Raw genomic sequence first — 19,473 nt, 5'->3', positions numbered from 1 at the left:
TAATTTATTTACCGATATCTTCCTATGCAAAGATCTTGTCCAGCTTTTAAAGATGCCTTCCTCTCTATGTCATTCCAGTCCCCTGGGCCCCAGAGATGGAGGTAGGGGACTGTCTGGTGTTAGACAACACGGTGTCTGTAGCCTGGAAGATGCCAGTGGAGGACAGCAAGATAGACCACTACATACTGGAGTACAGAAAGACCGACCACGAAGGGCTGCCGCGCATCAAAGACGAACGGTGCTGGGAGGTGGTGGACAACATCAAGACCACAGAATACTCACTGTCGGGTACAAAACTGACAGTTGAGGCCTACTGTAGCCTGGGCCCAGATCTGTTTGTGCCAACTCCAGTGGCTATTGTCATGACACTTTTTAAAAAACTTTTTAAATTTAATTTAACCTTTATTTAACTAGACAAGTCAATTAAGGGAGTTAAGAACACATTTTTATTTAAAATGACGGCTTAGGAACAGTAGGTTAACTGCCTTGTCCAGGGTCAGAACGACAGATTTGTACCTTGTCATCTCAGGGAATCGCTCCAGCAACCTTTCTGTTACTGGCCCAACGCTCTAACGAGGGGCTACCTGCCACCACTTGGCAAAACAGCACAAACAGATATGGGACCAGGCTAAGACTGTACTGTCTTCATGGATCTTCCTGTGTTTTAAAACGTGAACAGTCCAGTCTTGCTTTACCTCTGTAACTTTTATCAAAGTGTAAAAGCTTGTTTACCTACAGAACATTATGAACCAATGCAGATAATATGCTACTCGTCCCCCAGGTTTAAAGTTTGACTCCAAGTTCATGAACTTCCGGGTACGAGCATGCAACAAGGCAGCAGCTGGAGAATACTCGGATCCAGTTACCCTGGAAACCAGAGGTAAGACAGTTAGTTACCCTGGAAACCAGAGGGAAGACGGTTAGTTACCCTGGAAACCAGAGGTAAGACGGTTAGTTACCCTGGAAACCAGAGGGAAGACGGTTAGTTACCCTGGAAACCAGAGGTAAGATGGTCAGTTACCCTGGAAACCAGAGGTAAGACGGTCAGTTACCCTGGAAACCAGAGGTAAGACGGTCAGTTACCCTGGAAACCAGAGGTAAGACGGTTAGTTACCCTGGAAACCAGAGGTAAGACGGTTAGTTACCCTGGAAACCAGAGGTAAGACGGTTAGTTACCCTGGAAACCAGAGGTAAGACGGTTAGTTACCCTGGAAACCAGAGGTAAGACGGTTAGTTTCCCTGGAAACCAGAGGTAAGACGGTTGCACGATGTTGTCTTTAATTATGTAGTCATTCCAATATTGATATAAAGTTATTTGACTAAAATGTTTTGCCCGACAACAGAAAATGCCTGCTATATCTTGTGTTTGATTCCCTTCCCAGCGTTTAACTTCGGCTTTGACTCGTCGTCGTCCCATCTGAACCTGAAGGTAGAGGACAGGACTGTGGAGTGGGACCCCCAGGGAGGCAAGGGGCTGGAGAGCAAGGTCAAGGGCAAGGAGAACAAGGGCAGGTGAGAACTGAACTGGAACTAGTATGTGTCTCAAATGGATCCCTAGGCCCTTGTGGAGATCTGAGAGGATTTGATTGGTATACAGCAATATGTAGACACTTCGATAAGCCTATCAGAGGGAAAGAGGGATCTATTACCATATTCACTGCACCTGTCAAATCCTCTTAGCTATCAAAATAGGATTTAGGGTCTAGGGATTTATTTGGGATGAGGCCTAATCCTGATTTTATCTGGAACTCCCTTTGAAATAGCCTGGTCCTAGATCTGTGTGATATCTTTCCAACTTCTATGGTCATTGTCACATTTGGCGTGACAGGACACACACAGGTCTGGGACCAGGCTACCATTCAACTGCTTTTTCTCCCACATTCTTCTTTCATTAGTTCTCATTGGCTGTGTTTCCACAGGACAGCCTTTATCTGATTGGTCAAAAGGCCAATCCACTTGCAGCGTTGTTACTACAGACACAGTCTGCCAAGTTGAGATCTCATTTCCTCAAGTGATAAAGTTTTACAAGCTGCAGTGTTGAGACTCTTAGAAGAGGAGGCTCCGTCTTAAAGGGCGACATCCAGCTGGCTACATCCAGCTGGCTACATCCAGCTGGCTACATCTAGCTGGCGACATCCAGCTGGCTACATCCAGCTGGCTACATCTAGCTGGCTATATCTTGCTACATCCAGCTGGCTACATCCAGCTGGCTACATCCAGCTGGCGACATCCAGCTGGTGACATCCAGCTGGCGACATCCAGCTGGCGACATCCAGCTGGCTACATCTAGCTGGCGACATCCAGCTGGCTACATCTAGCTGGCTATATCTTGCTACATCCAGCTGGCGACATCCAGCTGGCGACATCCAGCTGGCTACATCCAGCTGGCGACATCCAGCTGGCTACATATAGCTGGCGACATCCAGCTGGCTACATCTAGCTGGCTACATCCAGTTGGCTACATCTAGCTGGCGACATCCAGCTGGCTATATCTAGCTGGCTACATCCAGCTGGCTACATCTAGCTGGCTACATCCAGTTGGCTACATCTAGCTGGCTTCATAATTTATTTTTTACTAATAAGCCTCGTTCATCCCCAAGAGAATCCAAAATATAAGCTTGTTTTACTCCAATGCTTGTAAACAAAAACTATATAGTCTCATAATATGTTTAAAAGTATAATTTTGATACCATGGATGGTCAGTCCTTGAATCCATAGCTCTGTCTATACATTTGAGTGGTTACATTTCTCCAGCCCCGTCCCTCAGCTTTTTACCGAAACAGGGGCGGGGAGGACGCTTTGTTATTGTTTCAACTGCGGATGGCCCCATTTTAAACAGAGAATTCATAGTTCCCGTAGTAGTCTCTGGACTGTCTGGATATCTACACAGGGTTCGTTTACTCAGCTACCGTGTAGAATTAGCATTATTTAGTGCTAATGGAATGGAACCCCTTGTAGTGTTGCTCCACCGTGATGTCACCATGACTCCCACACAGTGTCTTCATTTTAACCAGCTGATTATTGTTACTTTGTGTTCGTCAACAGCGCTCATCTTACCAATCTGAAGAACATGTCAAGGTGACCATGTGTGGTCTACCTGGATGTAGCATTGGGCCACCTGGATGTAGCATTGGGCCACCTGGATGTAGCATTGGGCTACCTGGATGTAGCATTGGGCCACCTGGATGTAGCATTGGGCTACCTGGATGTAGCATTGGGCTACCTGGATGTAGCATTGGGCTACCTGGATGTAGCATTGGGCCACCTGGATGTAGCATTGGGCCACCTGGATGTAGCATTGGGCCACCTGGATGTAGCATTGGGCTACCTGGATGTAGCATTGGGCCACCTGGATGTAGCATTGGGCTACCTGGATGTAGCATTGGGCCACCTGGATGTAGCATTGGGCCACCTGGATGTAGCATTGGGCTACCTGGATGTAGCATTGGGCCACCTGGATGTAGCATTGGGCCACCTGGATGTAGCATTGGGCTATTGCATTAGGTAGAGACTGCTTGTGGTCGTGTTCGTACGCTCCAAACATTAAATATGTTTTATTCATCAAGTCCCTTCCAGGTTTTTGTGTGAACAGTTCACAGATTTCTTTCAGCAAATTTTATTTTTTGCTCGTTGAGGTCTGTGAGAATCAACCTCCTGAAGATGTCTTGATATTGAGAATCCGTGTGGTTTCTGTGTGACTAACTTCACTGGGCCCCTACAGATGGAGAGGGTAGCTGTTTACCAACTCTTGACTTAAGGCACATTTGATTTGGTTAAACTGGACATGTTTGCACCTCCACAAACAAAGAAAATGATGACATCTTATTCTGTCCTGAGAGAAGATCCATCTGTAAATGACATCCTAACTCTGTTTCTCTTTCTAAAAACCCTTCTCTATTTTCTCCCTCTCCTTCTAAAGAAATGGTGGCAAAATCAAATCAAATGAACCTCTACCTTCAGCCAACCAACCTCTGTGTCAGAATCGATAGTATAGTTCGTAGCACGTCATTGATTTTGTGTTACCTATTTTTCCCTGCTTGCAACGAATGGTTTTGGTGAGTAACATTTCTAGTGTTCTGGCTGTAATATCCATGGTTTTCATTCGTTCCATATCATGTCCACAAAAACAAAACGATCACAGCCACGATTACAACAACGATCACAGCCGCGATTACAACAATGATCACAGCCGCGATTACAACAACGATCACAGCCATGATTACAACAACGATCACAGCCACGATTACAGTGCTCTCTCAGAAAAAAAAAACGTTTAAAAAAAGCTTTAAATTAGATTCTGCTTATAAAGACTTCATAGTGCCTTCGTAAGCTTCACATAAAAAGTGTTACTAAGCATCTGTAACCGTATTCCGTGCTTTATAAAGGGTTCATAAATGTGGCATTACCCACTATGTTGAATATTATTATTTTACATTTTTATTTAACCTTTACTTAACTTGGCAAGTCAGTTAAGAACAAATTCATGTTTACAATGACGGCCTACCCCGGCCAAACCCAGATGACTATGGGACTCCTTCCCTCTCTGACTGGGCTGTGAATAGTGAAGCTGGTCGCTGAGCTCCTTCCCTCTCTGACTGGGCTGTGAATAGTGTAGCTGGTCCCTGTGCTCCTTCCCTCTCTGACTGGGCTGTGAATAGTGAAGCTGGTCCCTGAGCTCCTTCCCTCTCTGACTGGGCTGTGAATAGTGAAGCTGGTCCCTGAGCTCCTTCCCTCTCTGATTGGGCTGTGAATAGTGAAGCTGGTCCCTGAGCTCCTTCCCTCTCTGACTGGGCTGTGAATAGTGAAGCTGGTCCCTGAGCTCCTTCCCTCTCTGACTGGGCAGTGAATAGTGTAGCTGGTCCCTGAGCTCCTTCCCTCTCTGCCTGGGCTGTGAATAGTGAAGCTGGTCCCTGAGCTCCTTCCCTCTCTGACTGGGCTGTGAATAGTGGAGCTGGTCGCTGAGCTCCTTCCCGCTCTGACTGGGCAGTGAATAGTGTAGCTGGTCCCTGAGCTCCTTCCCTCTCTGACTGGGCTGTGAATAGTGTAGCTGGTCCCTGAGCTCCTTCCCTCTCTGCCTGGGCTGTGAATAGTGAAGCTGGTCCCTGAGCTCCTTCCCTCTCTGACTGGGCTGTGAATAGTGTAGCTGGTCCCTGAGCTCCTTCCCTCTCTGCCTGGGCTGTGAATAGTGTAGCTGGTCCCTGAGCTCCTTCCCTCTCTGACTGGGCTGTGAATAGTGGAGCTGGTCCCTGAGCTCCTTCCCTCTCTGACTGGGCTGTGAATAGGGAAGCTGGTCCCTGAGCTCCTTCCCTCTCTGACTGGGCTGTGAATAGTGTAGCTGGTCCCTGAGCTCCTTCCCTCTCTGACTGGGCTGTGAATAGTGAAGCTGGTCCCTGAGCTCCTTCCCTCTCTGACTGGGCTGTGAATATTGTAGCTGGTCCCTGAGCTCCTTCCCTCTCTGCCTGCAGGAGGTACTGCATGTTGTTTCCAAACCTTAAAAGTAACAAGAAAGAAAGTTAGCAGGTCTTTTAGGAAATGCCTATTTCACACCAACTAGATAAGGACATTTCTGGGCTGCACCAGAACTTCTAAACGGGGAACTACATTCTATTCGTGTTACTATATTCCTCTTTCGTTTACAAATCTCATGACATTGACTACGAGACGCGGATGTATCTAGGGAGATTTGTATTTAGCTGAGCCTAATTTTCGGCTAGCTAGCAATTGCTATGAAGCAGGGGCGGAGCCAGAGTGGTGTCCGGGGTGGAATTGGACACCCCTGACTTCTAATTGGCCACCCCGGTTGCCAGCCCAACATTTCATTCGCTACTGGTAGTTTGATGCTGATTGACATCTCATTTCACCTCTTGTTGAAATAATCATTTATTTTGACGTTCGGCGGCGCATTCTTCAAACCGAAGATGAGGAAGAGAGAATATTAACGTTGGTTGCGAGATACGGAAGAATAAGAAGAACATTTTTTATTTATTTTACCTTTATTTAACTAGGCAAGTCAGTTAAGAACAAATTCTTATTTTCAATGACGGCCTAGGAACAGTGGGTTAACTGCCTGTTCAGGGGCAGAACGACAGATTTGTACCTTGTCAGCTCGGGGGTTTGAACTCGCAACCTTACGATTACTAGTCCAACGCTCTAACCACTAGGCTACACTGCCACACCATACAGAAGGAGAAGAGAGAGTATTTCCACAGCTCCACAAGCTCTTTTCGCGATTGGCGAAAGTAAGTAAGTAAGTTTTAAGGTTTAGCATCGGGTTTAGGTTTCCTGAACAACTTTTATGAAAGTTGAGTCACTGTGTAAGTTAACGTTAGACCTTTTGCTCCGTTAACAGACAGTTAATCAGATAAGAGAGAACGGTTCCCAATTTAGCCTAACATTATGTTTATATATGTGCTAGTAATACACACATATACAGTGCAGTGTCGTAAATTACAGTATACGAATGTTTAGCTAATGTGGCGTAACTAGTAGGCTACAGCTGTCAGTGTTCAGCAATTTGAAATCCATTAACTCAGATTTTCGTACTTGAACTCAAAACAAACAATTGTTAGTATCAATCTATTAACGTTACTCAAAAGATGACCACAATTTGCAGTTAGCCTGTTTGCTACCGCAGAGTAGGGCTAGACATGATCTAACTAGTAACTTAGGATGGTAGTTGATTTTAAGGTACACTTATGAAAATGGGGATTAGTAATTAAGATTGAACTAAAATGTGGGTACTTGGATGCTTAGATGTAACCATAGACTGATTTTTGGGTCAATTAAACCGGAAAGTGGAGGAAAACTGCACTTTACATTTAAAACCATTTCAGATGTGCTGCTATTATTATTATTATGCCACTCATATAAATATAGAGCAGAGAGGTCATCGGGAGTCTGATGAGCAGAGAGGTCATCGAGAGCCTGATGAGCAGAGAGGTCATCTAGAGTCTGATGAGCAGAGAGGTCATCGAGAGCCTGATGAGCAGAGAGGTCATCGAGAGCCTGATGAGCAGAGAGGTCATCGGGAGTCTGATGAGCAGAGAGCCTGATGAGCAGAGAGGTCATCGAGAGCCTGATGAGCAGAGAGGTCATCGAGAGTCTGATGAGCAGAGAGGTCATCGAGAGCCTGATGAGCAGAGAGGTCATCGAGAGTCTGATGAGCAGAGAGGTGATCTAGAGTCTGATGAGCAGAGAGGTCATCTAGAGTCTGATGAGCAGAGAGGTCATCGAGAGTCTGATGAGCAGAGAGGTCATCGAGAGTCTGATGAGCAGAGAGGTCATCGAGAGCCTGATGAGCAGAGAGGTCATCGGGAGTCTGATGAGCAGAGAGGTCATCGAGAGTCTGATGAGCAGAGAGGTCATCGAGAGTCTGATGAGCAGAGAGGTCATCGAGAGTCTGATGAGCAGAGGTCATCGAGAGTCTGATGAGCAGAGAGGTCATCGGGAGTCTGATGAGCAGAGAGGTCATCGAGAGCCTGATGAGCAGAGAGGTCATCGAGAGTCTGATGAGCAGAGAGGTCATCGAGGGCCTGATGAGCAGAGAGGTCATCGAGGGTCTGATGAGCAGAGAGGTCATCGAGGGTCTGATGAGCAGAGAGGTCATCAAGAGTCTGATGAGCAGAGAGGTCATCGAGGGTCTGATGAGCAGAGAGGTCATCGAGAGTCTGATGAGCAGAGAGGTCATCGAGGGTCTGATGAGCAGAGAGGTCATCGAGAGTCTGATGAGCAGAGAGGTCATCGAGAGTCTGATGAGCAGAGAGGTCATCGAGAGCCTGATGAGCAGAGAGGTCATCGAGAGTCTGATGAGCAGAGAGGTCATCGAGAGTCTGATGAGCAGAGAGGTCATCGAGAGCCTGATGAGCAGAGAGGTCATCGAGAGCCTGATGAGCAGAGAGGTCATCGAGAGTCTGATGAGCAGAGAGGTCATCGAGAGTCTGATGAGCAGAGAGGTCATCGAGAGTCTGATGAGCAGAGAGGTCATCGAGAGTCTGATGAGCAGAGAGGTCATCGAGAGTCTGATGAGCAGAGAGGTCATCTAGAGTCTGATGAGCAGAGAGGTCATCGAGAGTCTGATGAGCAGAGAGGTCATCGAGAGTCTGATGAGCAGAGAGGTCATCGAGAGTCTGATGAGCAGAGAGGTCATCGAGAGTCTGATGAGCAGAGAGGTCATCGAGAGTCTGATGAGCAGAGAGGTCATCGAGAGTCTGATGAGTAGAGAGGTCATCGAGAGCCTGATGAGCAGAGAGTTTTTGACAACCTTAGAAGAAATAGCAAAGCATGACCTTCTCATATAGGAAAATATGATTGCATGTGGCAATGCTAAGAAACACAAGCCACCAAATCCAGAACAAATTTCTTGAGGGCTTAGCTGAGGGCTTAGCTGAGACGGTACAAAGTGAAAGAAAGTTTTTAGTGTAATTTCAGATGAAACCAAACAAACGTCTTTAGTTGTGAGGTACTATTACAACGGGGCCGTCCATGAAAGCTTTTACACTTTCAGTCAGCTGAAAGGTTCGATGCAGCCGGTCTCACGTTGATTGTCGTGAAAAACACGGTCTGGACGACAGAAATAATCTTGTGGGGCAAGGCTGTGATGGTGCATCCGTCATGAGCGGAAAGCATTCTGGTGTCTGCACGGATTAAAAAACAGTGCAAGGTTAGCATTTTATGTGCACTGTAATGCACATTGTTTGAATTTGGTTCTTGTCAATGCTGTCTAAATCAGTGCCAGAGGCTGTTAACTTTATTTTTCTCTCCTGCAGAAGCTTTATAAAACTTTGTATCTGGCTCGTACTTTCATCTCCAGTGGCTTGCCGTTCAGAAAGACCTGAAACCGCAGGAGCAGCCCAGGGCACTACGGAGACTTACGGATGGAAGGTTGGCATGCAGATACATGGCATGCCGTAATAATCTGAGGGACAGGCTTCAAGCAGTTCTGAGAGAGCTACAGGACATTGAAGAGAATGCAGAGCACTGCAAAATAAGTGTACAAACAGTGTGTAAAGAGAGAAAGAGAAGCTTAAGATTTCACAACTCATTGTTTATGTAGGACAGAAACATAGTGACCAAAGTGATGGTGAGAGCTTCCATAGAGCTGTCTTTTATCAGCTGCTTGACAGTCTCACCGCTGAGCTGCAGAGGTGTTTTTCAAAGAAGAATTGTGAGATAATGCAAGGTGTCCAGCCTCTCAACCCAAACAGCACAACTTTCCTGAATGAGGAGCTTCTGTTTGCCTTTGCTCAGACATACATGTCATATTTAGAGGACCTCCTTCAATGTGGAAGAGTTTGTTCTCACCAGAAACGCAGAATGATGCTGTTTTAAATCTACCAGGGATTAATTTGGCCCTTTGATGGGTCCCTCTGGTCGTGATTAACACCTGCACTGTGCCCTAGCTAGTACACTGACCTTCTGAAATGATACATCCAAAGGGTTTCATGAGACACAGATTTAATTTGGTAAAGACTTTTTAAGTCCATTTCTGCTTGATACCTGGTATGTCAAATCGCAGTGTGTTTTTCTGTTGTTGTAAATAAACATGTAAATAAACGTAAATGTAATTTATATGTAACACACAAATGCTCTTATCTCCATGGTGCTTGAGCTTCACTTCCTGACAATATTTTGAATGTTCAACACTTATAGGCCCAGATTATATATTCATGAAAACAGTGACCCAAGTCTCTCTGGTGTGTGAGTACAATAGTGTGTGTGTGTGTGTGTGAGAGCGTGATAGAATGAAGGAAATGGAGCTGCAGTTCCGAGGCAGAGACACTGACTAGTCATAGTATGTTAAAGAACTCCAGTGAAGTTTTGGACAACACCATCTGCCACATTGAAGAACACCGGGTTCAGAGAACTCAACACTTAAACGCTACAAAATAAAATGAATTACAATAAATAAAAGGTTAACTTGTTTTTCACTCGCAGCACATGTGGAGCATTTGATTTGCAAACTCATCACATCTAGTCAGGCAACACTAAAAAATGACTTCCGGGTCACAGAATTTCAGATTTTTTAAATGTTTTTTTTTCAAAGCCCCCCCACGCAATAGTTGAAAAGTATCAATAACCATTCATGATATATGAAAAGTGGTCTAAACATTAAACAATGATTCAAATGTGTTCATATTGAAGTGATGTGTGGTTTAAAACATGTTCCAAAGGTAAAATAAATGCCCCCAAGGTGAATCACTGTATATGGAATACAGCAGAGGCTATTCTGGATGCCGCAGTAGAAGTATTGTAGGGAAAACTCAGTTGGGTCTGTAGAATGTGTATATGGTGTCATTTCATGGGGCTCTGAATAATACGGAGTGTTGCTGGCCTTTAACTCCGTCCAATCACATCACGTGTTCCTCCTGCACTACAGAACAGCCGCTAGCCAAACTGCAGTGCAGGGCATGGACACTGAACTAAAGGGCTATTACACACAACAACAACAAAAACACAACAACAAAAATGTTTGATTTTTTTCAGACCTCAAAACTCAAAAACTCAAAACTTAAAACCAGGAAAAACGTGTGGGAAATCCGAAACCTTGGAAAAACAAAACAATAAAATGGAATTTGGGTTAAAAAAAAAGTATTTTTGAAAGGCCCTACCAATGTGACTGCACTTTAGAGATGCGTCATCCTGCAGCACAGCATTGTGGGGGAAGTTGAGGTCAGGCCCAATATTGTCTATTCACCCAGGAGGGAAAGAGGTTGGGACATCCTAGAAATGTTTAACAGTAACATAATATATCAAATTTAGCAGACGCTTTTATCTAAATCGACTTACAGTCATGCGTGAATACATTTCTACGTATGGGTGGTCCCGGGAATTGAACCCACTATCCTGGTGTTGCAATGCTCTACCAAGATGCATCACACGGTTATAGATGCTTTGTGAAGCCTCAATTTAATAGGATGTAATAAGGTCTTTATTAAGTAGTGCTTATGCCTCCCTTTATAAAGCACAGGTTTATGTCATATTTGACATAGTGTTATGTGACACAGTTATGAACCCTTTATAAAGCACAGGTTTATGTCATATTTGACATAGTGTTATGTGACACAGTTATGAACCCTTTATAAAGCACAGGTTTATGTCATATTTGACATAGTGTTATGTGACACAGTTATGAACCCTTTATAAAGCACAGGTTTATGTCATATTTGACATAGTGTTATGTGACACAGTTATGAACCCTTTATAAAGCACAGGTTTATGTCATATTTGACATAGTGTTATGTGACACAGTTATGAACCCTTTATAAAGCACAGGTTTATGTCATATTTGACATAGTGTTATGTGACACAGTTATGAACCCTTTATAAAGCACAGGTTTATGTCATATTTGACATAGTGTTATGTGACACAGTTATGAACCCTTTATAAAGCACAGGTTTATGTCATATTTGACATAGTGTTATGTGACACAGTTATGAACCCTTTATAAAGCACAGGTTTATGTCATATTTGACATAGTGTTATGTGACACAGTTATGAACCCTTTATAAAGCATGACATATGGTTATAGAATTATTTTTTTTGAAGGCTTTATGAAGCCCCGAGTGGTTCAGTGGTCTAAGACACTGCATCTCAGTGCTAGAGGAGTCACTACAGACCCTGGTTCAGAGGACACTAAGGCATCTCAGTGCTAGAGGAGTCACTACAGACCCTGGTTCAGAGGTCTAAGGCATCTCAGTGTTAGAGGAGTCACTACAGACCCTGGTTCAGAGGTCTAAGGCATCTCAGTGCTAGAGGAGTCACTACAGACCCTGGTTCAGAGGTCTAAGGCATCTCAGTGCTAGAGGAGTCACTACAGACCCTGGTTCAGAGGTCTAAGGCATCTCAGTGCTAGAGGAGTCACTACAGACCCTGGTTCAGAGGTCTAAGGCATCTCAGTGCTAGAGGAGTCACTACAGACCCTAGTTCAGAGGTCTAAGGCATCTCAGTGCTAGAGGAGTCACTACAGACCCTGGTTCAGCGGTCTAAGACACTGCATCTCAGTGCTAGAGGAGTCACTACAGACCCTGGTTCAGAGGTCTAAGGCGTCTCAGTGTTAGAGGAGTCACTACAGACCCTGGTTCAGCGGTCTAAGACACTGCATCTCAGTGCTAGAGGAGTCACTACAGACCCTGGTTCAGAGGTCTAAGGCATCTCAGTGCTAGAGGAGTCACTACAGACCCTGGTTCAGCGGTCTAAGACATCTCAGTGCTAGAGGAGTCACTACAGACCCTGGTTCAGAGGTCTAAGGCATCTCAGTGTTAGAGGAGTCACTACAGACCCTGGTTCAGAGGTCTAAGGCATCTCAGTGTTAGAGGAGTCACTACAGACCCTGGTTCAGTGGTCTAAGACACTGCATCTCAGTGTTAGAGGAGTCACTACAGACCCTGGTTCAGAGGTCTAAGGCATCTCAGTGTTAGAGGAGTCACTACAGACCCTGGTTCAGAGGTCTAAGACACTGCGTCTCAGTGCTAGAGGAGTCACTACAGACCCTGGTTCAGCGGTCTAAGACACTGCATCTCAGTGCTAGAGGAGTCACTACAGACCCTGGTTCAGCGGTCTAAGACACTGCATCTCAGTGCTAGAGGAGTCACTACAGACCCTGGTTCAGTGGTCTAAGGCATCTCAGTGTTAGAGGAGTCACTACAGACCCTGGTTCAGTGGTCTAAGACACTGCATCTCAGTGCTAGAGGAGTCACTACAGACCCTGGTTCAGCGGTCTAAGGCATCTCAGTGTTAGGGGAGTCACTACAGACCCTGGTTCAGTGGTCTAAGACATCTCAGTGTTAGAGGAGTCACTACAGACCCTGGTTCAGAGGTCTAAGACACTGCATCTCAGTGCTAGGGGAGTCACTACAGACCCTGGTTCAGCGGTCTAAGACACTGCATCTCAGTGTTAGAGGAGTCACTACAGACCCTGGTTCAGAGGTCTAAGACACTGCATCTCAGTGTTAGAGGAGTCACTACAGACCCTGGTTCAGCGGTCTAAGACACTGCATCTCAGTCTAGAGGAGTCACTACAGACCCTGGTTCAGTGGTCTAAGACACTGCATCTCAGTGTTAGAGGAGTCACTACAGACCCTGGTTCAGTAGAGGAGTCTACAGACCCTGGTTCAGACTGCATCTCAGTGTTAGAGGAGTCACTACAGACCCTGGTTCAGAGGTCTAAGGCATCTCAGTGCTAGAGGAGTCACTACAGACCCTGGTTCAGAGGTCTAAGGCATCTCAGTGCTAGAGGAGTCACTACAGACCCTGGTTCAGAGGTCTAAGGCATCTCAGTGTTAGAGGAGTCACTACAGACCCTGGTTCAGAGGTCTAAGGCATCTCAGTGCTAGAGGAGTCACTACAGACCCTGGTTCAGAGGTCTAAGACACTGCATCTCAGTGTTAGAGGAGTCACTACAGACCCTGGTTCAGCGGTCTAAGACACTGCATCTCAGTGCTAGAGGAGTCACTACAGACCCTGGTTCAGTGGTCTAAGACACTGCATCTCAGTGCTAGAGGAGTCACTACAGACCCTGGTTCAGCGGTCTAAGACACTGCATCTCAGTGCTAGAGGAGTCACTACAGACCCTGGTTCAGAGGTCTAAGACATCTCAGTGCTAGAGGAGTCACTACAGACCCTGGTTCAGAGGTCTAAGACACTGCATCTCAGTGCTAGAGGAGTCACTACAGACCCTGGTTCAGCGGTCTAAGACACTGCATCTCAGTGTTAGAGGAGTCACTACAGACCCTGGTTCAGAGGTCTAAGGCATCTCTAGAGGAGTCACTACAGACACTGCATCTCAGTGTTAGAGGAGTCACTACAGACCCTGGTTCAGAGGTCTAAGGCATCTCAGTGCTAGAGGAGTCACTACAGACCCTGGTTCAGAGGTCTAAGGCATCTCAGTGTTAGAGGAGTCACTACAGACCCTGGTTCAGTGGTCTAAGACACTGCATCTCAGTGTTAGAGGAGTCACTACAGACCCTGGTTCAGCGGTCTAAGACACTGCATCTCAGTGTTAGAGGAGTCACTACAGACCCTGGTTCAGTGGTCTAAGGCATCTCAGTGCTAGAGGAGTCACTACAGACCCTGGTTCAGTGGTCTAAGGCATCTCAGTGTTAGAGGAGTCACTACAGACCCTGGTTCAGAGGTCTAAGGCATCTCAGTGCTAGAGGAGTCATACAGACCCTGGTTCAGAGGTGCATCTCAGTGCTAGAGGAGTCACTACAGACCCTGGTTCAGAGGTCTAAGGCATCTCAGTGCTAGAGGAGTCACTACAGACCCTGGTTCAGAGGTCTAAGGCATCTCAGTATTAGAGGAGTCACTACAGACCCTGGTTCAGAGGTCTAAGGCATCTCAGTGCTAGAGGAGTCACTACAGACCCTGGTTCAGAGGTCTAAGGCGTCTCAGTGTTAGAGGAGTCACTACAGACCCTGGTTCAGCGGTCTAAGACACTGCATCTCAGTGCTAGGGGAGTCACTACAGACCCTGGTTCAGAGGTCTAAGACACTGCGTCTCAGTGCTAGAGGAGTCACTACAGACCCTGGTTCAGCGGTCTAAGACACTGCATCTCAGTGCTAGGGGAGTCACTACAGACCCTGGTTCAGAGGTCTAAGACACTGCGTCTCAGTGCTAGAGGAGTCACTACAGACCCTGGTTCAGCGGTCTAAGACACTGCATCTCAGTGCTAGAGGAGTCACTACAGACCCTGGTTCAGTGGTCTAAGACACTGCATCTCAGTGTTAGAGGAGTCACTACAGACCCTGGTTCAGCGGTCTAAGGCATCTCAGTGTTAGAGGAGTCACTACAGACCCTGGTTCAGCGGTCTAAGACACTGCGTCTCAGTGCTAGAGACGTCACTACAGACCCTGGTTCGAATCCAGGCTGTATAACAACTGGCCGTGATTGGGAGTCCCATAGGGCGGCGCTCAATTGGCCCAGCGTCGTCCGGGTTTGGCCAGTGTAGGCCATCATTGTAAATAAGAATTTGTATTTAACTGACTTTCCGAGTTAAATAAAACAATTTATTAAATTAGCTACACGTCACGTAAAGCTGGACTGAGAAAGGACTACCTCAGACTGATATATCTGGCTACCCTGTTGACTACGTTAACCTTTTGGTAGCGCTTCACTTCCTCACTGTATGGTGTCACTAATCACATGACATTATCCCTCTCCCTGTGCTGGAAATAAGGCATTGTCTTGTAACTCCCTGTAGGTCGTCACTAGTTACCCAAGCCACAAAGTCATAATTAGGGCTAAAACCCTGCCTATTTGAAACATTTATCTTATTAAAATCAGAATTTAAACCTATCCTTAACTCTAACTAAGCTCCTAACCTTATGCCTAACCTTAAATGAAGACCAAAAAGCATTTTTTTTTGTTTTCTTGTGTCTATCACCCTGTCTGTTTGTGTCTATCACCCCTGTCTGTTTGTGTCTATCACCCCTGTCTGCTTGCGTCTATCACCCCTGTCTATCACCCCTGTCTGTTTGTGTCTATCACCCCTGTCTATCACCCCTGTCTATCACCCCTGTCTGTCACCCCTGTCTGCTTGTGTCTATCACCCCTGTCTGCTTGTGTCTATCACCCCTGTCTGCTTGTGTCTATCACCCCTGTCTGCTTGTGTCTATCACCCTGTCTGCTTGTGTCTATCACCCCTGTCTATCACCCCTGTCTGCTTGTGTCTATCACCCCTGTCTGCTTGTGTCTATCACCCCTGTCTGCTTGTGTCTATTGCCACTAAGCTTGAGATTGTTTGCGTTCTAATAAACTTTGAGTGCATTCGAAGACCGTCTTTATCCGTTTGTTTCATACTGCACGCAAGGGTTGTTGTTTATCTTCATAGTTTACAGTGACATCTGTGGGAAAACTCCATCTTCTTTCAGAGAAATTGGTCCTTGGGGCCGGATATCTAGCTGAAAGGAAGTGGGCTTCTCCACAGCATCCTTGTTCACTTGACTGTCTTGTCTGTTGTACTGTATTACTCATCGTTAGGGTAACGTCTGTGTGTTGTAACGTCTGTGTGTTGTAACGGCTGTGTGTTGTAACGTCTGTGTGTTGTAACGGCTGTGTGTTGTAACGGCTGTGTGTTGTAAGGTCAGTGTGTTGTAACGTCAGTGTGTTGTAACGTCAGTGTGTTGTAAGGCCTGTGTGTTGTAAGGTCAGTGTGTTGTAACGCCTGTGTGTTTCTGTGTGTTTTGTGTTGTAAAGTCTGTGTGTTGTAACGTCAGTGTTGTAACATCGTCTGTGTGTTTTGTGTTGTAACGTCAGTGTGTTGTAACGTCAGTGTGTTGTAACGGCTGTGTGTTGTAACGGCTGTGTGTTGTAACGTCTGTGTGTTTTGTGTTGTAACGGCTGTGTGTTGTAAGGTCAGTGTGTTGTAACGTCAGTGTGTTGTAACGTCAGTGTGTTGTAACGGCTGTGTGTTGTAACGTCTGTGTGTTTTGTGTTGTAACGGCTGTGTGTTGTAAGGTCTGTGTGTTGTAAGGTCAGTGTGTTGTAACGTCAGTGTGTTGTAACGTCAGTGTGTTGTAACATCTGTGTGTTGTAACGGCTGTGTGTTTTGTGTTGTAACATCTGTGTGTTGTAACGTCAGTGTGTTGTAACGTCAGTGTATTGTAACGTCAGTGTGTTGTAACGGCAGTGTGTTGTAACGTCAGTGTATTGTAACGGCTGTGTGTTTTGTGTTGTAATGTCTTTCCTTCCTCTCTGTTGTAGAAGTGGAACTCCGTCTCCCAAGAGGACGTTGTAACGGCCTGCCTGTGTGTAGAGGAAGCAGAGACCGGTTCACTGGAGAGTCCTACACTGTGTTAGGTAAACATGCAAACACACACAGAGTAATGTAGCAGAGACCGGTTCACTGGAGAGTCCTACACTGTGTTAGGTAACGGCGTGCACGTGCAAACACACACAGAGTAATGTAGCAGAGAACGGTTCACTGGAGAGTCCTACACTGTGTTAGGTAAACGTGCAAACACACACAGAGTAATGTAGCAGAGACCGGGTCACTGGAGAGTCCTACACTGTTTTAGGTAAACGTGCACGTGCAAACACACACAGAGTAATGTAGCAGAGACTGGTTCACTGGAGAGTCCTACACTGTGTTAGGTAAACGTGCACGTGCAAACACACACAGAGTAATGTAGCAGAGACCGGTTCACTGGAGAGTCCTACACTGTGTTAGGTAAACGTGCACGTGCAAACACACACAGAGTAATGTAGCAGAGACCGGGTCACTGGAGAGTCCTACACTGTGTTAGGTCGCCTGCAAACACACACAGAGTAATGTAGCAGAGACCGGTCACTGGAGAGTCCTACACTGTGTTAGGTAAACGTGCAAACACACACAGAGTAATGTAGCAGAGACCGGGTCACTGGAGAGTCCTACACTGTGTTAGGTAAACGTGCACGTGCAAACACACACAGAGTAATGTAGCAGAGACCGGGTCACTGGAGAGTCCTACACTGTGTTAGGTAAACGTGCACGTGCAAACACACACAGAGTAATGTAGCAGAGACCGGGTCACTGGAGAGTCCTACACTGTGTTAGGTAAAACGTGCAAACACACACAGAGTAATGTAGCAGAGACCGGGTCACTGGAGAGTCCTACACTGTGTTAGGTAAACGTGCACGTGCAAACACACACAGAGTAATGTAGCAGAGACCGGTTCACTGGAGAGTCCTACACTGTGTTAGGTAAACGTGCACGTGCAAACACACACAGAGTAATGTAGCAGAGACCGGTTCACTGGAGAGTCCTACACTGTGTTAGGTAAACGTGCACGTGCAAACACACACAGAGTAATGTAGCAGAGACCGGGTCACTGGAGAGTCCTACACTGTGTTAGGTAAACGTGCAAACACACACAGAGTAATGTAGCAGAGACCGGTTCACTGGAGAGTCCTACACTGTGTTAGGTAAACGTGCACGTGCAAACACACACAGAGTAATGTAGCAGAGACCGGTCACATCTGGAGAGCCATGACAGTGTTTGAAAGGCTTGTCATGTGCACGTGGCGTGCACATCAACACAGAGTAATATAGCAGAGACCGGGTCACTGGAGAGTCCTACACTGTGTTAGGTAAACGTGCAAACACAACAGATAATGTACAGAGACCGGTTCACTGGAGAGTCCTACACTGTGTTAGGTAAACTGCACGTGCAAACACACACAAAATGGAACACGGTTCACTGGTGAGAATGCTGTTCATTGACTACGGCTCAGCATTCAATAATCATACAGGACCGGTTCACAAGCTCAACTACACATTAGTGTTGTGTCAGTCACTACCCACAGAGTATAGTCAGCAGTGGTGTGTGTCACTGCTCTGTCAGATGTTCAATAAGTGAGGCAAACACACACAGAGTAAATATGTTCAGAGACCGGTTTTCCTGTTACTGTGTTGTCCACTCACACAAGAGTAATTAGCAGAGACCGGTTTCACTGTCCTCCACACTGTGTTAGGAATAACATGACGATGTAATTATATCATATCCACAGAGACCCACAGACACCAGCAATGAGTAACACTATGCAGAGTCTGTGTAGTGATTGATTCAAATGTCCTGTCTGTCCTCTCCAGTCACCAGCCAGGTGTTATGCAACACGTAATGTAACTGGAGTCCACACTGTGTCCATAAACCAGGTGACACCAACATGCAATGTTGTGAGGTTTGCTCTGTCTGTTAGGTAAACGGGATTGAAACACTTAATGTAATGTAGCAGAGACCTCTCACTGGAGGTGATACCATTATGGACTGTGGTCAACACTACAGGGAGGTGAAAGCCCTTCACTGGTAAGTCCTACACTGTGTTGGGGTCAAACACACACAGAGAACCTGGGAAAGTTTGGACCAGTCCTACACTGTGACCAACACAACCTGGTGTATCCACATCAGACAACTGGCTGAGACCGGTTCACTGGAAGCACACAGGTACAAGGCCAAGAGCCAGAGTAATGTAGCAGAGACCGCGCCTGGAGAGTCCTACACTGTGACCTGGACTCAGGTGGGCAAACACACACAGAGTAATGTAGCAGAGACCTGGGTTCACTGGAAGTCCTAATTTTAAATATTTCAAACACACACAGAGTAATTTGCAGAGACCGGTTCACGTCCTACACTCTGAGATGGCACTAGCAGACCGGGTCACTGGAGAGTCCTACACTAGGAAAGGTGGTGTTTACACAGAGTAATTGGGGACTATTTACTGGAGAGTTACACTGTGTTAGGAAAGCTCAGTCAAACACACTAAGAGTAATGTAGCAGAGCTAGCAGTCATTGTTGAGTCCTACACTGTTTAGGTAAGCTGCACGTTGCAATCCACACATTGATGCAGCTAGCAGACCGGGTTGTTGATCCATACATTGATGCAGTAGCAAACACACACAGATAATGTAGCAGAGACCGGGTCACTACAGTCCTACACTGTGTTAGATCCATACATTGATGCAAGCACACACAGAGTTGTTGAGCCATACATGGAGAGT

The 19,473-nt window shown here is 46.1% G+C and overlaps 1 protein-coding gene across 4 annotated transcripts in view; it reads left to right on the top strand.

The window, feature by feature from the left end:
• The window catches only part of LOC135518441 (FSD1-like protein), a 68,723-nt gene extending 59,072 nt beyond the window's left edge, over positions 1–9,651 (top strand). The window contains exons 7-10 of one of the 4 annotated variants that reach the window (XM_064943614.1): positions 79–288; positions 782–880; positions 1,383–1,512; positions 8,766–9,651. In XM_064943614.1, the coding sequence (XP_064799686.1) occupies positions 79–288; positions 782–880; positions 1,383–1,512; positions 8,766–8,910 (584 nt within the window). In that variant the 3' untranslated portion in view covers positions 8,911–9,651. The remainder of the gene's footprint in view (positions 1–78; positions 289–781; positions 881–1,382; positions 1,513–8,765) is intronic. The other 3 variants (XM_064943616.1, XM_064943613.1, XM_064943615.1) reach the window with 3 other exon arrangements.
• Positions 9,652–19,473: the final 9,822 nt, after the last annotated feature.

This window comes from Oncorhynchus masou, chromosome 28 (assembly GCF_036934945.1).
Source record: "Oncorhynchus masou masou isolate Uvic2021 chromosome 28, UVic_Omas_1.1, whole genome shotgun sequence".
In the NCBI taxonomy this organism is placed as follows: domain Eukaryota; kingdom Metazoa; phylum Chordata; class Actinopteri; order Salmoniformes; family Salmonidae; genus Oncorhynchus; species Oncorhynchus masou.
This window is presented reverse-complemented; position numbering and strand designations above follow the sequence as displayed.